This window comes from Pectinophora gossypiella, chromosome 19, assembly GCF_024362695.1.
Source record: "Pectinophora gossypiella chromosome 19, ilPecGoss1.1, whole genome shotgun sequence".
NCBI lineage: Eukaryota > Metazoa > Arthropoda > Insecta > Lepidoptera > Gelechiidae > Pectinophora > Pectinophora gossypiella.
Genome location: NC_065422.1, coordinates 13893793 through 13918018, shown reverse-complemented (window position 1 = coordinate 13918018; position 24226 = coordinate 13893793). Strand labels below are relative to the sequence as shown.

At 42.4% G+C, this 24226-nt stretch overlaps 3 protein-coding genes across 4 annotated transcripts in view; 2 read left to right on the top strand and 1 right to left on the bottom strand.

Annotated features, from left to right (window-relative positions):
- LOC126375656 (kinesin-like protein Klp68D) overlaps positions 1-10362 on the top strand; it is a 29821-nt gene extending 19459 nt beyond the window's left edge. For both annotated transcript variants that reach the window (XM_050022706.1, XM_050022705.1), the window contains 7 exons: positions 5894-6058; positions 6139-6275; positions 6564-6740; positions 7375-7699; positions 8292-8522; positions 8602-8773; positions 8860-10362. In XM_050022706.1, coding sequence (XP_049878663.1) covers positions 5894-6058; positions 6139-6275; positions 6564-6740; positions 7375-7699; positions 8292-8522; positions 8602-8773; positions 8860-8979 — 1327 coding nt within the window. In that variant the 3' untranslated portion in view covers positions 8980-10362. The remainder of the gene's footprint in view (positions 1-5893; positions 6059-6138; positions 6276-6563; positions 6741-7374; positions 7700-8291; positions 8523-8601; positions 8774-8859) is intronic.
- A 1509-nt stretch (positions 10363-11871) lies between these two features.
- On the top strand, positions 11872-14736 carry LOC126375660 (uncharacterized). Its single transcript, XM_050022715.1, has one exon. The coding sequence runs from the start codon at positions 12003-12005 to the stop codon at positions 13956-13958; it is 1956 nt and encodes a 651-aa protein (XP_049878672.1). The 5' UTR covers positions 11872-12002; the 3' UTR covers positions 13959-14736.
- LOC126375746 (eukaryotic translation initiation factor 2D) lies at positions 14733-22037 on the bottom strand. The gene is made up of 13 exons (XM_050022851.1): positions 21871-22037; positions 21678-21793; positions 21134-21276; positions 20439-20611; positions 19940-20084; positions 19115-19331; positions 18682-18811; positions 17823-17919; positions 17024-17247; positions 16641-16779; positions 15949-16101; positions 15274-15417; positions 14733-14943 (listed from the first exon to the last, which is right to left on the bottom strand). The coding sequence occupies exons 1-13, from the start codon at positions 21924-21926 to the stop codon at positions 14851-14853; spliced, it is 1830 nt and encodes a 609-aa protein (XP_049878808.1). The 5' UTR covers positions 21927-22037; the 3' UTR covers positions 14733-14850.
- Between the last annotated feature and the right edge of the window lie 2189 nt (positions 22038-24226).

Sequence of the window (24226 nt, the reverse complement as noted above, 5' to 3'; positions counted from 1 at the left end):
ATTCCTAGGCCTTGCATCATCATCACCAGCCCATTAACGTCCCCACTGCTGGGGCACGGGCCTTCCCTATGGATGGATAGGGAGATCGGGCCTTAAACCATCACGCGGGCCCAGTGCGGATTGATGGTTATTAACGACTGCTAATGCAGCCGGGACCAACGGCTTAACGTGCCTTCCGAAGCATGGAGGAGCTCGAGATAAAAACTTTTTTTTGTGGTCACCCATCCTATGACCGGCCTTTGCGAAAGTTGCTTAACTTCAACAATCGCAGACCGAGCGCGTTTACCGCTGCGCCACCGAGCTCCTCCTTGACCTTGCATGGAACAAAATATTAATAATCCTCCCAGTATGTTCCTTCGACCTTCGCTATCTAATCGTAATCTCCCATCCATCAACTCACGTCGCTAATGAATTGATTACTTAATTGACAAACTCCGATAACACACATGGCTTGTATTGATACAACCAATTAGCAAGTGCACACATAACAGACAGGTGTAGGTATACCTACTTAGCTGTTCTGTGATTTGTGATAAATGTGTTAAACATCGTACTTACGAAACAATTGATCGAACCTATAAATGCTAAGTTACATAATATTTGACCTTCTTTATGATATCTTCCGGATGAAAAAAGTTATTTTAGTTTTTTATATTTTTGTATCATGATGTTGTGTTGGTGTCAGTGGTTGTACACTAATATAATCAAACGGTGGATTATCAGTTTAAACACTGAAGATAAGCCGTGTACATGGTGCGTAGTATACGATATTTTGTTTTATTAGGAGATAAATTATTTTTGTAAGTAAGTATTTAAATGCGTCATATTTGAGACGGAAATAAAACTAAGAAAGTCATGCGTTCTTCAGCGCATGTTGAACGAGCGCCGCGACACCGCGCGCGTCTGTTTACTAAACAAACTACGAGTAACGTGCGCCCGCGCCGTTCTTGTTGACATGGCGAAAATTCTCATTTTTTGGAGACATGTTTTATATTTGCCCTCGAGGGACATTTCAATCGTCAGATCCACTTAAGCATTTCATTGCCATTACGATTCTTGAAGATTTTTGTGCACTTTTTGACAAACCACCTTGCCAAATAAAAAAAAAACAATATATTATTGATACTGAGCTCATAAAATAAGCCAATATGGCTATAAACGAACTCTTTGCATCACCTAGTGCGAGGGTCAGTGCCGCGCGTGGGCCACAAGGCGATAATCACTGACATAACACTAAACACTTCCTATTCCGACACTTCACTCAGTCTCGAACCGAGGCTTGATAATGTACTAAACGCATAAACGACACTTGCACGCAAATGTTTACCGTTTTCACGGACCAACTCATATCGCTCGTAGTTTACACGAATTGTCGCCTTATTAGCACCCATTCTGCTACCGCGTGTGGGCGACAGCGGATACATAATGTTGTGGCAATAGTATTGATGTCTTGGTTCACTAGGTTAGGATAATATTTTGTGTACCACAAGGCCGCTGCAATGAGCATGGTCATTCAGTAGCGCTTCTTGATTGATGGCCGTTTCAACAAAGAGAACCGTTCAGTTTTTGTGTATCTTTCATATTAGTACCTTGGCGAGTGATTTTAAAGCTGGTAGAGATCTTGAAGCGGCTTAAAAATCAACCCAGATTTCGGCTGGTCGCCAGCTGAAATACTTCCTAGTAGCAAATTTTTACAACCCACATTATAGTAGTGTAGTAATAGGTACATGTAGGAGGTAGTATGTATCCATCAGATTATGCACGCCAAGCAGTAGTTGTGGGCACTATTGCGTCTGCGTATCATTGAGTGTGTATTCGCTATTTTATTTATTATTTGCATTAGAGAGTGCTCGAACCGATGTAGCCCGTATGGCCACTGCGACCTAGTTAGATCTATTGTGACCAAATCCCTACATATATTTAAAACTCCTCCTCTAGACCAATTCTTTCGGTTAGATCGAGCGTCTTTTTGGGAGGAAGCTCCATGGCCTCCTGGGGATCCATTATGTGGCCCCCCAGTGCTTGGCTTCTACTGTGTATGAGAGCCTCACAGCTGCACAGCAGGTGTAATGGCGTCTCATCCTCCTTTAAACAGAATCTTCAAAAAGGGGACTCAGGTCAGCTCCATTCTATGTAGGTGCTTGTTGAGTCTACAACGCCCCGTGAGTGTATTCGCTAGCTGGTGCTTGTGTTTGGCAATATCGAGTGAATGACAAGGCCGCTAGCATTGTACCATGTAAGTACCGGACGCGCGTGCCGGGCAGTGTTGTTACCCAAACCGAATTAAAACAACAAAAACATCGCTACATTGCAATGATGATCATGCGAATTGATTAGGTAATTCAAATAGTAGAATTATCCTGTCGGAAAACGAATTCCCGTTATTTATTATTACATACTCAACTAACATACATTTTAAACTAATGAGCGAATCAGCCTCCGTGGTCTAGTGGTTAGAGCGTTGGGCTCACGATTTGAAGGTCCGGGTACGATTCCCGATGGGGACATTGTCGAAAATCACTTTGTGAGACTGTCCTTTGTTTGGTAAGGACATTGCAGGCTTGAATCACCTGATAGTCCGAAAAACTGCTTCGGAAGGCACGCTAAGCCGTTGGTCCCGGGCTACTACCCCAAACACCTCCACCAACCCGCAGTGGAACAACGTGGTGGAGTATGCTCCATACCCCCTCCGGTTGATTGAGGGGAGGCCTGTGCCCATCAGTGGGATGTGTATAGGCTGTTTATGTTATGTGAGCGAATCAAGTATTTAATTAAATACTTAGCACATAAGCAGATGCATAACTAAAATGTTGCTGGCACTTGATATGGTGTCCTGGACGATCACATCCGAAAGAGACAGAGATGTATTTCATGAATGCCAATATAGCAAATAAATTCCTGAAATGTCACGCAAACCACTTGAACCTACCTTAGGTACTTAATTGTTCAGCTTAGTCTGTTAGCCGTAATGCATTGTTGTCAGGTTTCCTCTTCTCTCGTCACCTCGACCATCTCATTACCACCTAGAAGTGAGCCAAGTGTCAATTATCTGTACAAACAGCTGGTGCCGGTGTAGTGTGTCGGCTAATGCACAGCGCCGCGCATGCGCGGTACGGCTCATTGCTCGCTCCGGTATTGTCGTGCGTGTAATCGGAAGCCGGGTAATGTGCCACAGGTGTTATTTACAGCCGATGTGGTAGCGGTTGTAAAGCTACGCGTCTACATACATAGATAAGATCACGCTTATTTCCCGTTGGGGTAGACATAAATCACGGAATTCCACATAGTACGATCCTGGTACTCCACCTTCGCTTCCACCACTCTCATTAAAGACTTCATGCATGCTTTGCAAAACCATCATTTCATGCGTCTAGAACAGAGTAGGCTACAGAGACGGTACGGTTGGATTTCTAGTTCTATAGGAGGACAGGAGGCGTTCAAATTCATCCCTTATTCTATAATTCATAGTCACCCCACTCAGACATTCATAGTTCTTTAGAACAATTTATGAACTAGCAATTAAGAGAAAATATAAAAAGGAACACTTGATCGTTGTCAACCACTAACTACGTATATAAAGGAATAAAATATAATGCCGATACTGAAAGGTAGTGTAAGCATAGATACGTTTTCCTACGCATATACCTGCACTGTATGATACAGTACACTTAAATTCAGTAATTACATTTATATAAATTGTAATAATGAGTATATAATTTGTTATTTTCTGCGACTAATAAGAAAGAAAGTAAAAAAAGTCTCAGGCTCAGGGAGAAAACAGCTGACTCCCGCTCCGGCTCGTTCCTGGTCCAAAGGCTGGCCATTGCCATTCAACGTGGTAATGCGGCTAGTGTTGTGGGCACCTTTGCTCCGGGAACAGTGAGGGGCGGGTTATTTAATGACTAGTTTTTAAGTTTGTTTTTGTGACGTATTGTTATATTAATATTTACAATTAAATAAATTTTATTTTAATCCTGTAATGATACCTTTTATTGTATAATGTAAATAATGTGAGTAAAAAAAGTACATTAAAAGTAAGTGAAGTAGTAAATTTATTGAGTATTGATACAGATAAACATAGCTGGAAACATAACTGGCAAGGACTGGGTTTATTACTAAACACCTTTGCCTACCCCTTCGGGGATACAGGCGTGATGCTGTGTTGTGTCATGTGTTGTTGAATATTAAGGATTAATTTATATTAGTAACAAATAGTCACAGAGTAGTGACTTCATGCGGGTATTCAGGGAACCGGCGCCTGATTCAAGGCACGTGCCTTATCTCCCCTTAGTCACTAGCACAACAATCACTAACGTACTAGGTAACTACGGGGTAACTGTTTTCTTGCCGAGTGTTGATAAAGACATTGCTTTAATAAAACAATTTGTACTTAGTACTCAACTGGATCGAGTAAGTAACAGTAGGATGAAATAAAATGAATCTAAACACGTCTAAACAGTCTTTCGTCAATATCACATAAGGGTAATAATAGTATTTTATACAATTATGTACAAAATATACGTACGTATATAGGAAACTTCGCGAGAATTCGGTTGCGGTTCTAATATTTACAGGATAATGTTCAATAAAATAACAGCGAATTAAAATCGTTCCACTCTATTTGGGTCGCGCACGTCAATATTGAAAAGTATGTCAACGAAAAATAAATTCGGATCGACTTATAGACACGCATATTCTCCGTCTACTTGCAAAATGTAGACTACTACAAATTCAACATAGCATCACGCCTGCATCCCTGAAGGGGTAGGCAGAACTGTGTAGTAATACACCCTCTTATCGCTAGCTATGTTTTAAGTCCCATGTAATATGGGACGAGCCTATTTCCGTTAAGCGTAAAATCTGTGTAAACCACGTGATATCAATTATAAGTATATGATCCAAACATGAATCAAATTAAAAAGGCTGCCGATTGCACCTACTTCTGTTATCATTTTGCAATTGCCCTTTAAGTGCAAGAGTGTTTTGTATTGTATTACGAATAATTATATACCTTTTACAGTACAACATATGACTGTCGGTTGGGAAAAAGACAAAGCGCAATAGTTCTTCACAACTTCAAAACGTACAACTTTCTGTATGTAGGTGGTTTATAGTAAACAACGTCCCCCGACACAAATAGAGAGTAAATGCAAATGCGCCGCGGGTGACCGTTTAAGAAGGAAGCTGCTAATACAATCGCGGATGTATGGCTCCGCCCCTTGGTAGCTAGCCTGACCCAGGGAGGACGGTGACCCCGGCTACCCCGGGAGCGTGACTCAGGGCCGGCTCAGAGGATCAGCCCAGCTCCCTTTGTCACAAACAAACGTGCACGTGATGACACACAGGCGATAGTTTACTAATATTGTGATATGAGTAATACGGTTAGAATTATAACGCTCACAAAGGAGGCAACATTATATCAGTAACTTTATTATTTCGTTCTTCCGCGCAATATGTTGACTGAATACATACTGTAATGTTGTTTTTGTGCTACTTTTATTTTCAAATATTTTTTGATTCGCCCCAAAAAGTAAACCTGCAACGCTAAAGATAGGCCTTATTTCAATGCCTGTTAAAATATTTCTCCGAATTAGTCGTGACTCTTCAATCAAAATTAAATAAAGAAATACGCAAAAAGATAGCCATGTATGTATACGTATATATCGTTCGGTCCTAACAGCTGTGTTTGTATTTAAACCGAGTAGCTTTTGTAATTGGATCCGATCAACAAATAAACAAGAGCGGATGCGGACCAAAATTGTTGTCAAAACTGTTGATGATTTTGCAGCACTCCTCACGGCGTCGCCGGTGTGTGGCGCACGCGCGCCTTACGGCAGCATCTTCATTTTCTAAGTATTATTTATATTTTGATGGAATATTGTTTTGATTGCAGGGTAGGCAAGCTGAACCTGGTGGACCTAGCGGGCAGCGAGCGCCAGCGCAAGACGGGCGCGGGCGGCGACCGGCTGCGCGAGGCGGCGCGCATCAACCAGGCGCTGTCCTCGCTCGGGAACGTCATCTCCGCGCTCGCGGAGGCCAGCCCACACGTGCCCTACAGGTGCCCACATACATGTACTCCATAGGGTACAGGACATCAACCGCGTACACGCACTCACTGTGTAACTGTTGTATTCGCAGAGACTCGAAGCTGACGCGCATCCTGCAGGACTCGCTGGGCGGCAACAGCAAGACCATCATGATCGCCAACATCGGCCCCGCCTGCTACAACTACGACGAGACCATCACCACGCTGCGGTACGCGCACAGGGCCAAGGGTAAGGCATACACTGACGTTACAATTTCACTGTGATTTTACCTATATTCCCCGCAAAGCGAGCAACTTAGTAGTTGACTGGATAATTAGGCTATAAAGACAAAATTATAAAATTTTAATCTAGAGATACGAACCAGTCTAAGGTGATCGAATTCATTTTCGTGACGTCATACCTCAGTATTTCCATACAAAGTCTATAGAAATGTATCGTTTTGGCGTTTCGCAAACAGTATATAATCTGATTAAGTGGCAAAGTGTCGTGAGCTAACGTGTCGTGCGTCCGTTGCAGCCATAAAGAACAAGCCGGTCCGCAACGAGGACCCGAAGGACGCCAAGCTGCGCGAGTACCAGGCTGAGATCGAGCGGCTGCGCGCGCTCATCCTGCAGCGCCGCGCGCTCGAGGCCGCGCGCCGCGTGCGCCGCGCGCCCCGCCCGCGCCCCGCGGCCGTCGCCGCGCCGCCCAACGGTGAGCCACGCAGCAGACTGTCTGTCTCGCTCACACGCACGGTGTAAGGCGGCATACGCTGCATTTGTGTTACAGTACGGAAGATAATTGCATGGAGAGCCCGTGATGTGCTATAGTAACAAACTTCGCTGATAGAGACAAAAAGAATTCTCTATTAAATTGTCAAACAGAAACAGAACACATTTACTGACTCATATAATTATGGAGTGCGTATATGAAATTGACAATTATCTCGTCATTACTTCATCTTTCGCTGTATGTTATCCACAATACGATTGTTTCTCCAATGTTTAGTTTTTCTTATTGCGAATTATCAACATTATTAATTAACCCGTGATAGCTCTGTTCGGAGATCGCGTGACTTACATCTTAGTTTCACGAGTTAGAATCCTGGTTAGTGATCTAAACCACTCAATTCGACTTTATGAGTTTGAATTGATGTTTGGATCATGAATATGGTGAGTATCACGTGGTTTGTACCTTAGGATTTGTACTTGGTTAATAACGATAGGTTAACCGCATTACATGGATGGGAATGGGACTTGTGTATACTATACACCCCTGTCTACCCCTTTGGGGACACAGTCGTGATGCTAAGTTATGTTGTCGATTAATCGTACCTTTCATCTTCCAGCTGAAGACGACACGGTGAGCTTAGAGAACGAGCACATAATAGCGGAATCAACGATCGAACAGGAAAAAGTCAAAACGGAAGAGCTGGAACACCAGATCCGCTCCCTGGAGGAGCGGCTCGTGCAGGGCGGCGGCGGCGGGAAGGAGCTGCTCAACAACCTGAACGAGAGTCAGATGATGTTGGAGCAGAGACAGACCGAGATAGCTGAGAGGAAGCAGCGCGAGGTGGAGATGCAGCAGCGCATCGAGCTGGAGGAGGAGACCACCGCCATAGTGACCAGCACCTTCACCACGCTGCAGCAGGAGGTCGACCACAAGACGCAGAGGTGACACATACTCCTTCTCTTTTTCTCTTGCATGGTTACAATTTAGCCGTACGCACCTGACATGGCTCATGTAATGACTACGTACTTAATTGAATAAATAGTAGCCGGACCGATTGCTTAACGAGCTCGGATCATTTTTTAAATAAAAATAATACGTAGTTATTGCAGGTTGATCACCTCAGCTTACAATTTAACCAAACTAAGGATCATAAAATGATATTTGTGATATACTTCACCTCACTGGGATTTGTTTTTGGAACCTCCGGATTGTGAGATCAGAATCTTTGGAGGCCGTTGCCATACGTATGGGGCGCTTAATTGTTCACATTTTGTTCAAACGTTCACGCACATCATATATTGAGCACGAGAAAAATGCTTCACTCGCGTGTTTTATTATTTATTTTTAGTTTGGTGCAATAAAGTGTATTTGTATTGTATTGTGTTTTTTCTTACCGCGAAACAAACTCTAAAATAACTTACTTCACGAGCGAACGTTGCCGCTCATCATCGGTGCCTGGGGCGTATAAACTTTCTTTTTGTAGTAATGTATGTGTGTAAGTGAGATATAATTTGTCCGTGGGTGCGGCTGCAGGTTAAAGAAGTGCCTGGGCAAGTACGCGAGCCTGCGCGAGGAGATGGTGGAGCTGCGCGAGGCGCACGACGCGGAGCGGCGCGAGCAGGAGGCGCTGCAGGCCGCGCTCATCGCCGAGCTGCGGCGGCGGCTGCTGCTGGCAGACTCCTTCGTGCCGCACGCCGGCCGCGCCGCCGTGCTGCGGCTGCGCTACAACGACGACGCCGACGCCTGGGAGATGCCGCCGCACTGGTACGCGCTGCACTGCACATAACGTCGCGACAATGGCCCATTGAAATATGTATAACCCCATTCGGTATGTCGTGCACAGCGGCGCGGAGCCCTTGACGGAGCGGCCGGTGGCGGGCGGGGGCCGGCGCCCCATGTGCGGCGGGGCGGGCGCGGCGCGGCCCGCGCGGCACCGCGCCGAGAACCTGCTGGACCTGCAGCCGCTGCCGCTGCCGCCCACCACCAGGCCCGGCCTGCCGCACCGCGCGCGGCCCGTGCGTATACTTTACTTTCACTTTCAATGTCTTTGTTAACAATATGATGTGAACTACACGTATAACATAAACGACCCTACCCGCAGCCGGCGGACACGGCGGCCCCAGTGAAGAAGGAGGCGGACGTGGAGGCCGCGGCCGCGCGGCGCCCCGTGCGGCGCCCCGCCACGGCGCAGCACCGCCTCGGCACCGCCGGCGTGAGGTAGGCCGCGCGGGGACGGGCCCGCCCGGACGGGGCTCCGCGGGCGACACGTGCCGTGTGGCCCGCGCGAGCCCCGCCGGGTGGCCGATACAACCGCCAGGTTTAGCTAGTCGTCGTGTCGCTATATTTTTATACGAACGTTTAAATTGCCAAACGCGCTTCGACGCTTCGATGTATATTTGCACTGCTGGCCGGGCACCGAGTCCGTACAACTCGGAAGAAATAACGTGTCGGTCCGTTCCGATACTTATACATAATAAACGAGAAATAAATATAAAAATAGTAAAATAAGTGTTGCGACGCGACGTGCCGGTATCCCGCCGTAGAAACGCAACAGAGTGATAATAAAAAAGTGCGCGGGCGCAAAACGACAGATCGTGTTAGGAATAAATAGTCACAAATTCCAGTAAAATAAAATTGATCTCAGTGTTGACACCCGGACGTACTCGCAGAGAGCGGAGTATGTGGAACCGAACGTCAGTGCCTCCGGGTCGGTTAGAGAATAGCATACAAAATCGATAGCGAAGTATTATGAAATATTACCTAATGTTATTTTTATCCGAATTTTGCTTATTGTGTCATTTAGGTTGTCGTTTGTTTTATATAATTTTATTTTAACGTTGTTGTTTTTTGTGAATTTTATTTTTTGCGCTCCGTCGCCGCGGCCGCCGCGACGGAGCCCGTGATATTAGCTAGTTAACGATCGTGTATTTAAATTTAACTGTAACACGCAAACATTACTGGGAAACGAATTTGTAGCGTAGTGGTAACCCGCAGTGTGTGGGGGACACCTCGTAGGGCCGATACTTGCGGCCGAGTTATATTTATGTTCAAATGTGTTACCAAAGATGGCAACTGTCCATTCCAGGCGTCATGATATTATCTCCGTAACGTGATCATGTTCCTTTACTTGTAAATTTGGTAGTGGATTCGTTATTATATCTCTAGACATGGTTTCTAGTCAATGGTTAATGTATACAAATACTGTAAATAGTTATCCTATCTATGTAATTATTTAAATATTTTAGTGATAGTGTAGTTAGGTCGCTAACTTCCGCACAATATTTTTTATTAAATCATGGTCTAATTTTGAATATTTTGGTCTAGATTGTCAAGAAATTGAATGATTAGTATGTAACAAAGAAGGGATAAAAAAATCATGTCATTACTGTTTTAGTCTTAGAATTTTTGTCTATTATTGTTTTGTATGTATAAAGCTTACGTGTGTGATGTACGTAGGCGTATACTGTATGGACTGTACTTGGTTGGCTGTACGTAGTGTTACACTTGTACAGTGCGCAGGAGAGGGTCATGTGATATGTTCGGAACCCGCTAGTCAGCTGTGCCGCGTCACGCTTATACTCACTAATAAAATATTCAACTTTTACCTGCTGTTTGATGTTTATTCCATTCCTTACACTTTCCTATCCAGCACCCTTCCCTTTGACTGTCACTATTAAAAGGGTCATCACATCAGTTATACCCAAAAACAAAGATAAAAGTATAATATATGCTTGTTACAATATTAGAAGGTTAAACGTGGCCAAACCTGGTCTCTGCTTACCCTAGTGGGAAATAGGCGTGAGTTTATGTATGTATGTAAATCTGTACAGCGCCATCTATATTTTATTTTGAGGAACGTAGCCTGGAAAGTCCCTCATTATACAACAATGATTTCTACATGCAAATTAAATGATTATATTATTTAACAAAAGAAGAATATTTTATTGTATGAAAAAAGTCGCTCCAACCAAAGTTTTATTGTTCAATAGATTTATATTTTACCGCGCGCCGCCTGTGTTGCTCTATATATAATATTATTTATTTGATTGAATATTTTTTACAATGGTATTATTAGTTTAATTCTGAACGAAAGGCGCATGACGTTTATCCATTTTCTGAACGAATAAATAGTGTTGTTCATACTTTTTAATATCGATAAAATTAATTATTATTTTTACTTATTGTTAAAATCGAAAAGCTTACAGCTTATATGAATTTAAACGTAAGTATTTTGACGGTCATAAGCACATAAGTGTTGAATTTACGCGCTAATACCCGTGAAAACGTAATTCATTACTGCAAATCCAATAAGTTAAACGAAATAGATAGCAACTTCAAATAAAATAGCTGCATCTTTACCTTCTCGGCAAGTTAGCACAGCTACCTCCTGCTATTTGTGATCATTATGAAACCAGGATCGTTTCCTAAGAGCTGTCATTTTCATCAGTGGCGGTTCTAGGGTGGTGCGATCGCACCTGGCGCCATTTTAGGGGGGAGGGGTGTGCCAAAATCAAACAAGACCAACCCCGCTGTGGTAATGCTGGCAACCCCGGATCTAGAGTAACTGGATTGGACACACCTGCCCTGTCAAATAGATCTCTTAGCGGCCATAAAAAACTCATAAATTTAATGGGTGGTCGTAAAAGATATTTTTAAATGATTGAATTAGGTATATTCGGTGGCCGTAAACTAATTGAAAAAAAACTGTATTTTGAGGTGCGCCACTACCTAATTATTAATTTTCCTGGTAGGGCCGCCACTGATCTTCGTACATTCTTTAAGCCGTCTACGACTTAAGCCTTTCGGCCGGCATCCGCCGCCGCTCACCCACTATCCCCACACCCCCTCAATAGAGACATAGCATGAACTGAAAAAGAGTATAATTAAGATTATTATTTATTTAATTATACAAAGAAAGAAATAGATATGAGTATATAAGGAACGAAACCACTGGTTAAAAAAATATTGAGTTATTTTTTTCTTATAAAGTGCTCACCTGCTACGTAAACGCTAATGTTAATTAAAAAAAATCTTATAAAAATGTATAAAAAATCATGTTATAAATTAAGTTTATCGATAACTTCTGTACAAAACATCTATAAGAAAACCGTTACGCTCGATAAATATTTTTTGTCGAACATTTGAGCATCACTAAAGTAATAACGGTCGTTTAGATTCAAAAGTTCGGCTGCTTTGTTTCGGTTACAAAATGTAAAAAATAAATTATTTGATAAAAACATAAAGATGTCAGGAAAATTGAAAGATTATCAAGTTTTAGACGTTTTGTGCGGTGGTACATTCTATAAAGTTAGACACAAGGTCACCAATAACATATTCGCGTGGCGGGCGTTCGACTGCTCCGCGTACTCGGACGAACAAATACAAAACGTCGTCAACGAAGTGCGAACAATAAGCAAGGCGCAGTTTGTGAACGTATTGCGTTATTACGATACTATTCTGCACGGCCCGTCGAGGACGTTATACTTTGTGCTCGAGTATAACTGTTGGCGCAGCCTCGAGCAATTGTTCGAGGTGTGCGCCGCCACCGACAAGTACATCGCTGAGAGCTTCGCCTGGCACCTGCTGCTGGAACTGGCGCGCGTCTGCAAGGCTGTAGAGACGCTGAACATTGTCGTGCTGCGGAGATGTATAACCCCTGCGTCCATATTTGTGAGCGAAGGTTGTGAGCTGCGAGTGAACTGCTTCGAGCTGGGCGCGGCGCCGGCCGTCGGGCTGCTGCGGCAGGCGGGCGCCGTGCTGCACGCGCTGTGCTACCGCCGCAATGCCTGCGATGACAAGATCAAGGAGTTCCACTACAGCGACGACCTGCGCGACGTCGTCACCTTCCTCACCGACGACCGCAGCGACGCCCTGCGCCCCGACGTCGTTCTCTACCACCCGACTGTGCTCGCCAACATAGACACCCTGGCAGGACCTAAACATTTAAGTGAGATTCTTTTGTCTATACACAGTTCACCTCACTTCTCAAAAGTTAATAAATGTGACTCTGAAAAGGCAGTGGAGTTGTGCAGAGCAGTGGAGCCCGCTCCCAGGACACATTTGAGCATTCTAGACAGTCCTATTTACTCCAATATCAGTCCGAAAAGGAAGGAAATTGAGGAGTCAAACTCGACTAGAGGCTCTCTGTCCCCTACACTGGCTGCATTGGCACTGGAGCTGCCTGGATTTGTTCCTCGATGCAGGAAGCCCTTCAGTGGAACTATAGAGACATACAAACCTCGTCAGGTGTCCGAGGATACTTTGAGCCAGCAATGGATGTCAAGACTCATTGCTCTCAGACAAAGGGAGGAGTCACTTAATAAAAGGGAAAGAGAACTCCTTTCTAAGGAAATTGTGAACAGCCCAGCAACTAAAATCATACCACTCAATGAGTCTATCGAGGGTCCATATAATGGTGACAGCAATGGCATCACCCTGCCTCCAGAGATCACTCAGGTGGACAAGGGCGGCGCGTGGGCGCGACGACGCCGCCGCCGCTCCGGCTCCGTGCGCACCAGGAGTCGCAGGAAGAGCTATGGATATGAAGACCTGGACAGCTCCTTGTCAGCTGACCCCGGAGATGGCAGTATGATTGTGACAGCTACCAGATTCACCAAGGAGAATATGCCGCGACGCAACATCTTCCCTGATATATCGTCACAGAAAGTTCACTTCACATCAGCCAACCCCTTTGTAGAGAGTGATGAGAGTGTGACTCTAACATTCTACGATCTGGAGAGCGTCGACGGCGAGGGCTACCAGGTGCCGCGGCAGGAGCAGAAGGCGTTCAAAGACATCAACAAATTTAAATACTTGGACTTGGAAAAGTTGACATCAGAAAAGAGGGCAGCAATGCAGCAATGTGGGCAGTCGTCTCCCTCCAAACAGGCTAAGCTCTCAAAGCAGATATTTACTGACATCACTAATAAGAATGTGACGTTAAGGAAGACTCCATCAAAAGCCAGCTTGACCTCCAAGGGTTCAGTGTCATCTGAGCAAAGCCTGTGGAGTGTGCAGTCTGACATGGGCAGACGGGGCGGCGGCGGCGAGTGCGTGGCGGAGCGGACGCGGTCTAGCGTGCGGCAGTCCCTGGCGCCGACGCCGGCCGCGCCGCCAGACTCCGAGGTAAAGAAGTCGAAGAGAAAATCATTGCTTCCCTTTAAAACTCCATTTAAATTCATGACTTCTACAAAAATTTAAATTTATGATGATAAATTGATCTCTTTTAAAACTGCATTTCAAAATTTTTTTATGATGATGTTTATTTGCCAATTTAGAATTCAATATATAATGATAAAAGAAATAAAATAATTGCTTAGTTTTTTATATTGGTTGTGGTTTAAATTAGTCATTTACATATTCTTAAGTTCTTAGTATTAGTGCAACTAGATGTATAAATACATTAGAATAGATTTGATAAGCTTCCATTATCAGTTGTTCCTAATTAAATAGGAATTCTTAAAGTAATTGGATACAAATTTTATATTTTAGCATATTTTAATATGTGAATAGCTTCTAGAGTGTGTGACTATTTTTTTTGTACTACTCTGAATGAAGTTATCTCACAATTATTTTGTACATAAGATTGAAACGGACACAACCCACCCTGACCCTTAGTGTAGATGTTCCTTTACCATGGAAATTATATTATAAAAGATATATTTATAGACATGTATAAAATATGATGAAATATTTGGATTTATGATCTTATATTTGTATAAAAAGCAGTTGCAATGTATACAATTGTAGTCTTCCTTATCAAGAAATCGAGTTTTAGAGCATAGTTTTATATTTTAATCATAATTGCGTGTGATACTTGGCTATTGTAGTTATTGTCGTTGCCATACTATAGTTATCTAAGAATACTATTAAAATAGAATAGAACTTTATTTTTTATCTTTAGAAGCAATATTATAATTGTGACTTACAGCTATGTACTAGAAGTTAGGTAAGAGATCAATAAAATGTAAAACCTCAATCTCAACAAGTTTTAATTATCACTTAACACATGAGTTCTGATTAACAATGGTCACAGGGTAGGACATCTTATAGCACAGTTTATGTACATTGATATACACTATGGTGCTACACACTATTTCTTCTTGTTCAGAGCCTTGTCGGCACCGTCAACATACTTCTTGGGCAGGCCATACTTCTCTATAAGTAGCTTGGCCACAAAGTGAGTCTGAAAAATACAAATATTACACTCATTATTTATAATATTTGATTTTTTTAGTTATCAATAGGTTTATTTACTATATTTAAGCTGATTATACACACAGCACACAAATTGTTCAGTTTCGGTTTAATTAAATCAATTTTAATTCAATATGGCCAATAAATACTTTTAAACCTGCCCTGTTCTTAACTAACAGGTGTGTATAATTTTTAGCAAGTATGCATGAAGCGAAAGTGGCGTGTCAGGATCGTAGTAAGTGGAGTTCCATGGTCTCTGTCTCTCTGTCCTAACCCAACAGGAAATAGACGTGATGTTATGTATGTATGTATTACGTGCCTGGTCTCCCTGCAGCATGAGCTGGTCGGCCTTCGCCCCGGGCGAGCGCGTGACGCCGCAGGCCGCGCCCACGCCGTGCTGGCACGCGGTGCTCAGCGCGGGCAGGCTGAACCCATACGCCTCCAGGTTCGATACTAGCGTCACCTGCCGGGGAACATCGTGTCTCAGTAATTCAGTATGGTGATTGTAATTAGGGACTAAGAAATGATAGCGCTGTATAAATATACTGTAAGTTACACGTGATAATTACCCATTTTCTCATTGCTTGGGTACGTAATTATTTTAGAATTTATTATTATATTGTTTTTTTTTTACTTTGATCAGAATAATAACGTTTGGAAAGCGTGTTGTGCTTGGGTATAATGTAATAAATCGAGGGTCATCATTATACCCGAAAACAAAGATAAAAATTGCATATGTTTCAAGTCCATGAAATTAGCAGGTTAAACGAAGACAGCGTTATATTATACAGCGCCTTCAGATAAGTAGGATCTATTGAAGCAATTCATCTTTATTGCTTTTTGATATACACCGCCAAAAGCGTGGCATTGCGCACATACTTATATGCGTAAATGTCAAATTGCAATATTGCTTTTTAGATGAATTGGTTCGGCGCTTTTAACCTCTCAGGGGAGATGTTTGGTATTGGGAAAGCCCTACCGAATAGTTTGTTACCTTCTTGTTCCCGCTGCGCATGGCAACCTGCATGGTGATGGGCTCGAGGCGCGACTTGCTCAGCTTGACCTCTCCGTCTTGGAACCGCATCTCCGTGGCGGGGGTCATACGGGACTGGACGCCTGATATCAGCGCATCCCACTTCATTACCTCCTGGATAACAATATTTGTATTATCTGTAATACCTACACTAATATACTGTAACTGTGGTCCTGTGGTTCATCGGTTTGCTTCTCAAATGGGGAGCACCGGTTCGAACCTTGGTACTCGACTTTTATCAACCAATTATTAATTTATTTTAAATACAGTTTTTACTAACACAGTTGGCTCCACCATTATAACATTATATGCTGATACGGCTCATCACCTATTAGAAAGGTCGGCGAGGTGTTGGTAGTTAGTTCATTTTGCCAGGGATGTACTTCTAACTACTCCATTGGGGTGTAGTTGAGTTTATGTTAGGTTATGCTGCAATATATAAAATAAAAAAATCAAGAACGCATTCAGCTTATTCTCTTCGAAAATGTAAAATCCGACAGAGGAGTTATGTCCTATCCTAACATGTTTGACCATTGAGATGGGCTGTTCACCTATCACCAGATAGACATATCAAAAGTCGTTGCAAGTTGTTTTTTCACTACTTGTGGCTCTGCTTACCCCTTTAAGCAATGATGAACGTTTATGTATTTTACCTGTTCCTGCTTGTTGACGATCTTAGCGAGGGTGGCGTCGAGCGTGACGGCGCCCTTCTGTTGCGCGGTGAGCTGGCGGGCCTTCACGTGCTCGGTGAGCACGGTGCGCACCTCGCCCGGGGTCAGCGCCGTGCCCTTCCTGGAACATGTGTCGAGCGTTATTGTGAGGTGTCGGATGACGTTATACAAATAATAGCAGTAGTTTTTGCCCGTGTATCAAGGCCGCCTCTTGCATGCTTCGAAATTTAATTAGCCGTTGAGATAAGGAATTTTTCAAATGTAATCCGGGACGCCCCGCATTACAGCGAAGAAATGGAATTTCGTGGTATTTACCCAGACCAACGGGAAATAGGCGTGATTATATCTAGTAATAATCAACTCACTTGACCGGATGGAAGAGCTCGCTGACGGCGGCGGTGACACAGAGCATCTCCCTGACGGCGGGCGGCGCGTACCCCGCGGGCTGGGCCTCGCGCCCCGCCCCCGCCCCCGCCGCCGCCCGCAGCCCCGCGGGCACGCGCGTGGCCCGCACGGCGGGGTGCTGCAGGTTCACGCGCGTGACGGCGTCCACGCCCTTCTCTATCTCTTTCACCTCTAGCAGGCCTTCCTTGAACATAACATGCCCGTCACCAAACATTAAAGAAACTAATATGAAAAATGTTGGAGGGCAAGATAAGCATAAGATAACATCACGCCTGTATCCCCTAAGGGGTAGGCATACTCATCATCATCAGCCCATTAACGTCCCCACTGCTGGGGCACGGGCCTTCCCTATGGATGGGTAGGGAGATCGGGCCTTAAACAATCACGCGGGCCCAGTGCGGATTGATGGTTATTAAAGACTGCTAATGCAGCCGGGACCAACGGCTTAACGTGCCTTCCGAAGCACGGGGGAGCTCGAGATGAAAACTTTTTTTTTCTTTTGTGGTCACCCATCCAGTGACCGGCCTTTGCGAAAGTTGCTTTACTTCAACAATCGCAGACCGAGCGCGTTAACCGCTGCGCCACCGAGCTCCTCAAGGCCTACTCATTGTTAGTTAATTCATAAATAAAATTCGAAAACATGTCGAAAAGTAAAATGAGATTGATTTTTGATCATTTTAGACTGGCTTATATTTCTAGATTAGCATTTATAATTCATCTTTGACCCAGTCAAATACCCTATTTAGACATTCACATTACCCTCTGCATGGCATCTAGAAATTTGCTCATCTTCTTGTAGGAAGACTTCTTCACGTCGAGCGTCCTGTCGGGAGCGCACAGCGGGGACAAGTGGTTCCTGGAATAAACACAAAATCAATAAATACATTATCCTTAATGCAGCTTAGTTCAGTCAGTGAAAGTATCATTTTTAAATTAATTATACCTGATACCTGTAAAGTTAGTTATTTTTCCCTAAAAAAGTAGCATGGAAAATGCTGCACAAGAGCGTAGTTCTTAAATTGATGATGACCTGTAAGTTATTTTTTGTTTGTCTTAGACTGAACGGTCTAGCACAAACTTAGCAATTTATAGTGAAACGGTCTAAGGTGATTTACGCTTACCTAGTAAATCCCTATACTTATGCTTACCGAAGCCTAATTATTAATAATATCAGTAAATGTTCCTTTACAACTTAGCTGGCCTATTCCGACACTGGCTAACGAATAACACGCGCGAACCAAGACACATTTCGTCACCTTATAGTTGTTTGTCCGGCCAAGTAGTTAACGCCGTATGCGGCCAACCTACAATAAGTCATGTCAAAAAGGAATCACCTTATAGTGCAAACCACATAAGCGCATTTTTGAAAAATAATATTCTGATATGATTTTCCTCAACAAAAATAGATTTCTTGCAATTATTAATTTTACTCCGGGAAAAAATTAGACCACAAACTTTAACTTGTTCTAATTTGGATCAATTCGTGGTTTTGTTAGCAATAATGACATTCGAATGTGATTTTACAAATGCGCTTACGTGGTTGTATAACGCGACGATTTGTGTTTATTTGATTCGTTCGGGTTATACGTCAGCGGCGTGGGCGGGCGCTCGCTCCGACCTGTACAGCAGGTTGGTCTTCAGCGGCAGCTCCATGTTCTTGCCGTGCAGCCGCAGGAAGCACAGCAGGCACCAGCGCAGCAGCCCGTCCATGTCCTCGGGGATACTGGACTCCTCCTCTTCTAGACTCTCTGGAAATCAGGCATATTAGACCTTGAGTAATCTTTTTTTGCTGAAGTGTGAGTAATATACAAACAGATAGAAAGCTCTGTGAGGTGTACTAGGCTACTTAGTTCATCTTGCGATGGATGTAACTCTGACTACCCCAATTAGGATATAGTCGTGACCTGATACTATAATATGAGTGAAACATACACAACGATTATCATGTCAGGCATATAAAAAAAGCGTTTGCGATTCAATTAGATTCGTAACTCGGTATGAATAAGCGGAGTACTTTAGTTAAGGACAGTGGATCAGTCTCAGGGCAATACCTGAATTAAGACTATCATTGAGCGTATCATTGTCATCAGCAGGAGCGGAGTCCTCGGTGATGAGGCGCGGCGCGTGTGCAGGCGGGGGCTGAGGCGGGGCGGGCGTGGGGGCCGCGGCGGGGGCGGGGGTCGCTGCGGGGGCGGGGGCCGCAGCGGGGCGGGGGCGCGGTCCCAGGGACGGCCACTCCTCCTTCACGGGAGGGGGCTGGATGCGTAACTGTAAATAACATTTCAAGAAGTTTTATTCATATGTCTATTTATTTAACAGACTACGAAATTGTTGAGACCAATGTCCACTCATCCAAAACCTTTAAATTATATAGGCTATACTTTATGGCGCTTTACTTCTATAATATAAAAAAAGTGATTGTCTTTGGTTTAGCTCTCTCTCTGGAAAAATATTATAGAACGTGGTTGTAAGATTTTTGATGAAGAAGTATTATAATAAATAAAAGAACAATAAGTAATATCGAGTTTTAATGAGAAACACGAAGAAGAAATATCCCGGCATCCCCAACAGAAATAAAGAAGGTTCTATGTTCGGCAGTATAGCTTATTCATGTCAGAGTCATTATTAATTACCCTTCACATATCTATTTAAACAAGATAACAATTAAAATTGATTGATATAGGTTTCAACATAGAATTTGAATTGATAACCGTCGTAATTCGTTCACGTTCACTATAATTTTCTTTTTTGTTATTAGTTTTGCCAACATGCATTCACTTGCGATCGATCCATCGCCTGGATATGTTGTGTTGCTAATGGACTACAGTTTTCTAAACACCAATATCCATTGTACACGCACCCCATCAAGCTCTCACCTCACTCACACTGTCAGCCAGCCCCTCCGCATCATCAGCGGCCGCATACGACACGGGCCCCAGTGTCGGCCGCTCTAACTTACAGAACTTGATATCCTTGCAGAGCTGATCCCCAAACACATGGATAGTCTCCAGGCAAACACCACTGAAATTAAAACAATATCAGTGTTATTACAAAATGAAAACAAAAAATAAACAAGGGAAAAAATTATGGTCTGCACCACGAAGTATATTGTGTTTTAAACCTAGTTAATCTTTTAGTCTCCGTTTTAAATTACGCTTTTGGATTTTAAATCTACATTAATATTATAAAGAGGTGAAGTTTTTAAACTACACTAACCATTTAAAAAAATATTTCAACTGAAATTTTCAAGGCAAGGTGAATAGGCTTTTGCTAAGTAAGGATGTCCTACTTTAGGCCACGACGTGCAATCAATAAGTGATATTATGGTCAACCGAAAACTACAATAAATAAAAAACAAATATGTAATCCACATACGCAGCCCGCAACAGCATGTCAGCACTGCCAATAGCAGCGCGGCCGACGACACCGGCGGCCATGTTGTCGACCGTACACGCGGCCAAGATGGCGCCGCGGCCGAACATAGGGAATCCCACGCCCTGCGCCGGAATCACAACGCCTGGCAGGTACAGCGGGGCGCCGCCTAGTATCTAAATGAATAAAATTATCGATCACACATGTTAGACTATCTTAGTGTCTACATGTGGAAAACTGAATCCACTAACAACTCATCTAGATTATCTTTATGGAAAGTAAAAATAAACCCCATACAAATTGTGTTCTAGCATGGTGTGAATCACAACAAAACAGAAAGAGAGATGTGTGATAGAGACATATCAAGAATAATGGTTTATTTGGACAGCTATCTCACATACCATACCATGCTAGAATCACAAGACATAATATAATAAAATTATATGCTTGCATGTATTTTACTCAAACTTAAGTCAAAAATGTTTTCATAACACATCAATAATATGACCTATCAAAGAAATTATTTTAAAGTGTTCCTACTATACAAGGTGGTTACAAGTTCCAATATCCAATTTTAACTATTGCATCTGGAAATCAAAGTCTGGCAAAGAACAAATAGTAGGTACCTATACTGTGCTAAAGATAAACTTGTTCATAAATATTATTTTTAAACAAATCTATAAAAAAGTAAGTATTACCTTCCCCAACACAGGTGTGTGTATGGTGATAGTGGGAACGAGGTCAGGCACCTTCCACAGTGCACACACTGTTGGCACCAGCCCCGTCTCCAGCTCGATCATCACCGGAACATTGTCCACTGCATACACTGCCACGATCTCTCCTGCAAGTTGATATTATGGAATCACATTAAATAGTAGGTAGGCTTCACTGTGAGTAGTACTATGTTAAGTTTTTACTGTAATTGTGAATGAGAAATAAACTTATTTTTATTTATTATTATTTTATTGTTACCTGACATAAATAAATAATATTTTGTTAATAAAATTAATGCATCTAGAAATATATTTAAAGCCTCATCACCCAATAACCTGAGATAGTATAAAAGTGACTGCAAATTATGTTTTGGCAAATTTAGGTTGTAGGTTTATAAGACTAAGCTAATTAAAGTACTTTGCAAAAGACAGGGATACACTTAAAAAAATCGTTGAACATTTCTAAACATCCTAGGCAGGCGGAAAGGAAAACAGTAGCCGTGTAAATGAGGAAATCCGTCAAACAAACCTGAATGCAGCACTAACTTCAGACAGTTCGTGCTGGACTTCACAGGCACTAGCTCCTTCACTTTCGCCTCTGTTGCCGCGGGAAACTCATCCTGAATGCGCTGGGCCAAATGCTTCCTACAAAACAATAAAAACAACCACTTTATTCAAACTGGAATCAAACTGAAGTAAGGTTATAACTAAACACGTCATACTTCTCCGAATTCTTCAATGTATTAGTAGATTTCAACTTATATGGCTTGGCAAACATCTTGTAGAATGTTGTGATGTAGAAAATGTAGAAATTTAATTTATTTTATAGGTACAAAGAAAACTATTGCCATGCTTTGGCGGTGTTTTTGTTTGCCGTTTTACAGCTGACACTGACACCATTGACAGTGACAATATGTTTTTTAATTCCTCTACACAAAGAAATGGCAAGCACCTTTTATCCATACAGCCTCATGTGAAGTATTTTTCTGATCTATGTCCATTGTTCCCTATTTTATTACTATAGGTGTACCAGAATCTGATGGCAAATAGGGTAATAAAATTTCTATAGTAAGCAACACTCGGGTAATTGGATGAAAACGTCTTGATACTTTTTATTTTTTACCTATTGACGGGCTTTTCGGCGGGAAACGGGAACGGGACAGTTGCTTTCTTCATTGAGTAATCTAAATAATTAATACGAAGTGGTGTTTTGTGGTTAATGATCGCATTAAGTTAGTCAGAAGACATTCGCGAGTGTTATTATATTGGAGTATTCAATAAACAAAGTGTATCTGCCTATTTTCGCTTCGTGCCGGGAAGCCGCTTCATAACTCAAAAGTTATGCGGACTTTTGAGTTAATTCGTTTGGGGTTCGGAGTAGGAGTCTACTCCGAGGGTGGGGGCTTAGGTTTCATCATCATCATTCATCACCATCATCATCATTTCATTAATCATCAAGAAAAAAAATACGTAAGACATGGCTGTATGGGCATAGTTCCCTTTGCCTTACCCTTCGGGGAAAACCAAAACAAAAAAAAAATTACCTATTGACGGACATTGACATTTATAAAGTACTTCTTATACAACGGTTTTGTGCTACTGTTTATCCTAATGTTATAAATTTGAGGAAGCGTACAGACGTAGGGCCGGTCCTGTCCGGTAGAACGTATGCATTAGTATGAAAGTGTTCACACAAAGTATTAAGACTAGTTAGTCCTACTTATCGGTCAACTTTGGACGCGATTTAAAATCGAAGATTGCGGTTGATCCCCGACTCCTTCTTCACTAATTTTACAATAAACAATGTAAACAATCTTTCTTGTTTGTGATCGAAGTAGTTTTTTCGATATTCTTACGAAATTTAGAATAATTTCAAGGAATCTTTGGAAAATCTCAGTATTGTTGACAAAACATGTACTTTGACTTGACAGGAGACAGTTTAACATTACCATAGGAAAAATCAATATTTTTTTTTACTTTTTTTATGCCATCAGATTCTGGTAGACCTATACCTGTAAACTTTTTTCCAAAATATTAAATTTGCCGGTTAATAATATAAATATCATGCAATAAAATGAAGATAATATCTCCAGCAAGGATTTCCACCTTTCCTCTTTTTAACTATTCTTAAGAGTTTTGGAGGCAATCTAAATATCGCACAAACATAGAAAACAGTTTTTTTTTTACCTGGAACCATAAAACATTAACATCTCTTTTTTTCGTCCAATTTTAAGTACCCACTGTACGTACGTATTGTACGTTATATACATATAATATACCGTGCATGTGTACAACTACCTAAGTCGTCAAAACGTGCTCAAAACAAAGGCTCAAAATGTGTTGTAATAACGCCTGTGAGTAATTATATTTATTAATTTTTCAAAACTTTTTGCTATTTTTTTCCACTAGGATACGTTGCGCGTTTTCTAACTGACGTACGGTACAGAAAAGATAGTATAATTAAATAATGCGTATGTATATGATTAATTACGTAAAAATATTAGATACATCAGAAATGTTAAAACGTTACTTCTGTCATTGTAATCAATCAGTGAAGAGCTAGATTGCATCGTACGAGCCAAAGGTTAAATGAATAAGTATGTAACTACGTACATACTTTTAAACTTTTAATAGGATGATACGTCCAAAGCTAAATTTAAAACTATAAGCGCCTATAGGTACCACCATGTAGAGGTAATTTCAGCCTGATTCCAGCTTACGTTCCACCGCTTCAGTACGTCGTGTGTAAATCAGCTTATCGCTGACATACGCAGGCAGGAGACACATCGAGGTCACGGGGCGCGCCTGCTGCTGCCTGGCACGGGCTGGTCGCGGTGTACCGCCAGGTGGTACACAGGGGACAGAGGGTAACACAGTGAGACGATAACGCGAGACGCGCGGGCTTGTAACTCGGGACATATCTACATCATAATCACATTAAGTGTCTATCACTCATGATTCACGATTTATTCAAAATATGTTCTCTTTTCTTTCTTTTTCTTTTCGCCATCTTTTGCAGTCCCTGTAGCTTGCTCTCATGACATGCCGAGAGAATAAAAATAGGTATGTTATATTAAA